The sequence below is a fragment of the Myotis daubentonii genome, chromosome 1 (assembly GCF_963259705.1).
Source record: "Myotis daubentonii chromosome 1, mMyoDau2.1, whole genome shotgun sequence".
NCBI classification, from domain to species: Eukaryota; Metazoa; Chordata; class Mammalia; order Chiroptera; family Vespertilionidae; genus Myotis; species Myotis daubentonii.
The window spans coordinates 219,193,602-219,199,447 of record NC_081840.1 but is presented as its reverse complement, the minus strand read 5'-3'; the positions used below and the strand labels follow the sequence as shown (position 1 = coordinate 219,199,447).

Genomic DNA, 5,846 nt, shown 5'->3' with positions numbered 1-5,846 from the left:
CTATATTGAGCCTTTTAATCTAGGAACAGAGTAGGTTTCTACATTTATTTAGATCTTCTTTGATTTTTTTTTTAATCAACATTTTGTAGTTTTCAGCATGCAAGTCCCGTGTACACGTTTTGTTAGATATATGTAAAACCTAACTATTTCATTTATTTGAGTGGTTGTAAGTGATATTCTGTTTTAAATTTTGGTGTTCTGGTGATCTTTTTTAGTATATAGAAGTACAATAGATTTTTGTATGTTTATCTGGTATCCTGCAACATTGTTGAACTCAGTTTAAACTAGAGTCATTTTTGTAGGTTCCTTGGGATGGTATGTAGACCATCACGTCAGATGCAAATAGGGATCGTTTTATTTCTTTACAATATACACTGAGTGGCCAGATTATTATGACTGGCCAGATTATTATGACCACTCCATCAGTACTTCATTGACACTTCCAAAAATACTGAATATTGAAAACTTCCTAAGCAAATACTCTCAAGGTTTTATTATTATTATTTGCATAACTAATTCACTTCATTGTACCGATGGGGTGGTCATAATAATCTGGCCACTCAGTGTATACATGTCAATGGATATGCAACTATAACGTGCAACTATAAACATTGTCCAACAGGTGGAAGATGACACTGCGCCTCCGACTTTGAAAAGAGGGTGGTTTCACGAAGGGCAGAGAGACTTTAGCTATTTCTATTGCCAACTGCTGTTGGTAGTGATGCTGCTGCCTTTGGGACTTAAACCCGACCAAACCTTTGCTCTGAAGAGTCATTTCATTTCCTGCCTGTTTTCTGAGTGAAAGGAGGGTACTTGCAGGCGCTAGGAAGTTCGGCAGAAAACAGAGGAACTTACTGCACAGGTCCAACAAGTTGCCTGCCAGTCGTCCCTTTCGCTGCCCAGGACTGCTTAGGGGCGGGCCAGCCCAGGGCGGGCAGCGACCGCCTTTGATGGAGTGGGCTCGCCTCGCGGCCGCAGCGCCTCCCAGGCGCGCGGGGGCGCTGTGAGTCTCTGCGGGTCGTGGCGACGCTCTTTCTCCGCCTCCTTATTGGTTGGACGGAGGCTCTCGGGACGGCGGCGGGAAGATGGCGACCCTCGGGGACAGGCTGGGTGCCGGGGAGGCGGAGGGGAGCGCGAGCAGCCCGGGCAGCTCGGGAGTGGAGGTGGTGCTTTCCTCCGACCCCGCCAGCCCCGCCCCGCGGTGCCCTCACGGTGGGTCCGCGTTTGGGCTCAGCCCGGCTGCCGGGCGCCGGGGCGAGCGTTAGCCTGAGCTTCCCCCGGGTGTCCATCCACCGTTCTCCCGCGCCGTGTGTGATGCCTCGCAAACACCCCTTCTCGGGAAGTGGTGGTTTTCAACTTAAGAGGCCGTTATAACAAGTCCCACCGTTGTGGTTTGGGCTCCACGGCTGTTATCTCTCTATTTTAAGGAAATAGGCAGAGGCGAGGCAAAGGGGATGCGTGCTGTCGAGTAATTCCCATCACCAAGTACTTGGGGGTTTCATTTGTTGATTTACTACTTTTTCAGTTAAAAAAAAAAAAGGCTAGAAAAGGGAATGATACCGAGTGAATTCTTGCGAAGAGGGGGTGTGTCCTGCTCTCAAAGCCCAGATTTCCCCTGAAAAGGTCCCTGAGGGGCGGGAGGCCACGTGCTCCGTTCCTTGGACGCCCTCCTTGCTCTAGAGCAGCGGTTCTCAGCCTTGGCTGCACAGTAGAATCACCTGGGAATCTTTTTAAAATCCTGACTTCTGGGCCTCATCCTCCGGAAATTCTGTTTCTTTGTGACTAATGTTGTGGCCTCACCCCATCACAAAGAAACAGGATTTCCGGAGGATGAGGCCCAGAAGTCAGGATTTTAAAACTATTCCCAGGTGATGCTAATGTGCAGCCAAGGCTGAGAACCGCTGCTCTAATGTCAGGGCCCAGGCCATACGCCACGTAGACAGCAGCTCTGCTGACAGTGGCATTTTATTCCTGGAGAGACCGGTTTTCAAAAAACGATTTCCTAAGTAAATTGTTAAAGTAGTGGACTTAATGATGATAAATCCGTGCATAAAATGAAAACAAGTGTAGGGAAGGGCGGCGACAACCGGGAACTTGACGCACGTGACTGTTGTTTGACATGCTTCTTTTTCCTGTTCTGGAACTAGGTCCCACGCTGTTGTTTGTAAAGGTGAGCCAAGGGAAGGAAGACACGCGGAGGTTTTATGCCTGCTCGGCCTGTCGAGATAGAAAAGATTGTAATTTTTTTCAATGGGAAGATGAAAAGGTACATTAACTTTGTGGATGTCTGTATTTTTAATTTTTGATGTCTGTGACATCTTTGAGAATGAATGAGGTAAATCCTTAAAGAGTTGAAGATACCGTGTGGTTTGTAAGACAGGTTCATACTCTGAACTTACTTGGCTCACTGATGTCTGAAACGACGGTCTCAAAGACTTAGTTCCCATTAAGACCGTCTGGGGTGTTGGTGTTGGGTTTGCAAATATAGATTTCTCCCCTAAAGAGTTTAGGTCACGATCATTCCAAACAGTGTTTGAGAAAAACACCCCTTTTCAACATTTGCACTGTACATCCTTTATACATCTACTGGATGACAGATGAAGGCACTTGGAGAAATAGTTATGAGCTGGGTGTCCTCTTGGACTCAGCTCCAATTAAAGTTTCGGAAAGTGTTGAGTAGAATATTTTCAGCTTTGGTGGATTTCTTAGAAAACAGTCTTGTACATGACTCTTCTGCAGACCTGCTAAGATCACCACATGAGCGTTAATCACTGTGCTCTCCTGCTTCACACTACTCTAGAATTTTTCCAGTTTAATGTTTTGGTGTGCTGTGGTCCCTCCTCCCTCCCCCCTAAAATGAATGCTTGTTTACAACTTTGAGCTCCTTGAATTTCTGGCTTCTTGATGTCAGAATGTGATCCCACTTTCTCCAGCATGGTAGCAAGTTTGATGGCACATTAAGTGGATTTTGTACTCTCAGTTGTCAGGTGCTAGACTTGCTGCCCGAGAAGCTCATAACCGAAGATGCCAGCCTCCTCTCTCCCGAATGCAGTGTGTGCAAAGGTACTGATGTGCTGTCGTTTTATTGTCCTGTTTGTTTGTTTTTTACCTGTGCCTTTAAGTTTAATTAATTACTTCTATTGTGGTAGATATATATGTGTAACATAAAATTTGCCAATTCAGTAGTGTTACGTACATTCATAATGTTGTGCAACCATCACCACTATTTCCAAAACCTTTTCATCGCCCCAAATAGAAACTTTGTCACTGTTAAGCAGTAACTCCATTCTACCTGCCCCCAATCTCTGGTCACCTCTAATCTATTTGTCTCCATGAATTTGACTATTCTAGGTTCCTCAAATGAATGATATCATCAGTATTTGTCCTTTATGTCTGGCTTATTTCACCTAGCATAATGTTGTCAAGGCTTATTCATGTTGTAGCATGTGTTAGAATTTCATCCTTTTTATAGCTGAACTAGTAGCTTGGTGCACAAATTCGTGCACATTGAAAGGAAATTAATTAAAATAAATATTTTAATATCACTATTCGCCCTTTCTCTCTAATAGAAGTGTCAACCAAATGCACGATCGACAATGACAGATTGAAACACATGCGTGCGATTGGCACCAGGGAGAGCTTTATATGTATTGTGCATGTGTGAGTCAACTTAGCATAAACTTGCTTAATTAGAACTACTTTCTGATTTAGCTAAACTTTTTCCAGCCCAGTGAAGCACCCCAACTTCTCTTTCAGTTAATTGTTAGCAACACAGCAGTAAATATTAACACGAATCACATTATTATTGTAGATCACGCAGGGAGAACAAAAAATATTTAACTGCAGTGGTGTTTGACTATATTCTGCACAGTGAGAAAACCTGAAGTCATTTTCAAGGTCCACCATTTCTTCTTTCAGTTGGGTCAAGTTTCTAAGCTTGCTAAATCTTCTCTAAGCTTTCTAAATCTCCATTTTCCAGCTAACTAAAGAAAATAGGATTCTACCAAGTTTCCTATCTACCTACTCCACGACTTCTATGAGGATCAAATGAGATGAGGCACGGGAAAATGCTTCACAGACATTTGGTTAAAGTGTAAAATGTTTGCACCTGGCTATAAAGCAAGTTGTGTTCCTGGGCTGAAGAAACTGTAAGGAGGCTAGTCTCTAGGGAGAGGAAGCCAGGCGTTGCTATGTGATGTCATTACCTGGTGCCCACAGTGACCGTTTCTGGGCTGGGCTGGGCTGTGGGCTGTGGGCTGCATTTTGTACCATGGGGTCTTGGCAGCATCGGCTGTGATTTGGTGGGCTGTCTCTGGGGTTGTGGCAGGGCCTGTGTCCCACTTGGGAGAAGCCCTGTGTTGCTTTGTGGGCGCCAGGTCTGTGGTGCCGTTTCTCTAAATGGCTAGTGCACGTCAGGGCAGCTCCTGCATTGAGCCTCTGCCCCCTGGTGGTCAGTTCAAGTCATAGTGACTGATCAGACAGACACAGCATATTAGCCTTTTATATATATATATATATATATATATATATATAGTATTTTATTGTATGTATATACCACACTTTATTCACCTATCAATGGACACTTGGGTGTTTCCACATTTTGGCTATTTTAAATAGTGCTTTGGTGCACAGTGGTGTATAAGTATCTGTTTGAATCCCTGTTTTCAGGTCTTTGGCATATATACTTAGGAGTGGAACTACTGGATTGTAAGGTTATACTATGTTTAGTTTTTGAAGGAACTGCCAAACTGTTTCCCATTTGACACTCCCACCAGCAATATGTGAAGGTTCCAATTTCTCCACATCCTTGTCAGCACTTATTTTCTGTTTTGTTTTGTCTTTTATTATAGCCATCCCAGCAAATGTGAAGTGGTGTGTCATTTTGGTGTTAATTTTTTGTTTTCCTATACTCCTAATGTGGGTCATCTTTTCATATGTTTTTTGGGGGCTATTTGCTTATCTTCCTTAGAAAAAACGTCTATTCAATTCTTTTGTCAATATTTAAAATGGTTTTCTTTTGGTTGTTGAGTCACAGGAGTTCTTTATATGCTTATACATTCACTCTTATTAGGTGATATGTGAATATTTTTTTCCATTCTTTAGATTGTCTTTTTAGTTTCTTGATGATGTCCTTTGATACACAAGGGTTTTTAACTTTGACAAAGTCCAACTCATCAAATTTTTATTTTGTTGCTTGTGTTTTTGGTAGCAAAGCTAAGAATTCATTGCTAAATACAAAACCATGAAGATTTCCTGTAATGTTTCTGTTTTGAAATATTAAACGAACCATTTTATTTTTTTAAAGCTGTAAACACCTGTTTTTAAATATCTCCACTGTTAAAATGTTTTATTGGGTGAACTGGAATTGAGCCATAGATTTAATTCTTTGGCAAACCCGAGAAAAGAGTTTCTCCCTCTCCTATGTGCTCTCTGTGCTGGGAGAAGCTCCTAAGAATTCCCTGTTCCGAGCTGCTGATGACAAGTAGGTTTTCACTCTAATGGCTACTCCTTCAGGTTATCTGGGCTGCTGTTTTGAAGGCTTCTGAGGTCTTATCCAGGCTAAATGGAAAGGATTACTGGGATCTATTAAAAATGTCTTCCTAAGCTTCTAAGTAGATTTCAAAGTCCTTTGATGGAGGAGGCTTTTTTAAAGATAAATGGATTGCCTCTTAACCAAAGTACTTAATCAGTGATGTCTACTTAATTTATAAGAATTCAATCAATAACAAAAAATGTTGAGAAGGGAAGTGATATAAATTGAGCACTACTGTGAGCTAGGCACTAAGCTAGGTGTTTTACATGAGATATTTTTAATCCTGCTGAGTTAGTTTACTTAGATGAGAAAT

General features: G+C 42.4%; 1 protein-coding gene across 2 annotated transcripts in view; it reads left to right on the top strand.

The window, feature by feature from the left end:
* Nucleotides 1-964: 964 nt before the first annotated feature.
* ZCCHC4 (zinc finger CCHC-type containing 4) overlaps nt 965-5,846 on the top strand; it is a 47,912-nt gene continuing 43,030 nt past the window's right edge. Inside the window, exons 1-3 of one of the 2 annotated variants that reach the window (XM_059674096.1) lie at nt 965-1,212; nt 2,148-2,266; nt 2,981-3,063. In XM_059674096.1, coding sequence (XP_059530079.1) covers nt 1,086-1,212; nt 2,148-2,266; nt 2,981-3,063 — 329 coding nt within the window. In that variant the 5' untranslated portion in view covers nt 965-1,085. The remainder of the gene's footprint in view (nt 1,213-2,147; nt 2,267-2,980; nt 3,064-5,846) is intronic. The other variant, XM_059674087.1, reaches the window with a different exon arrangement.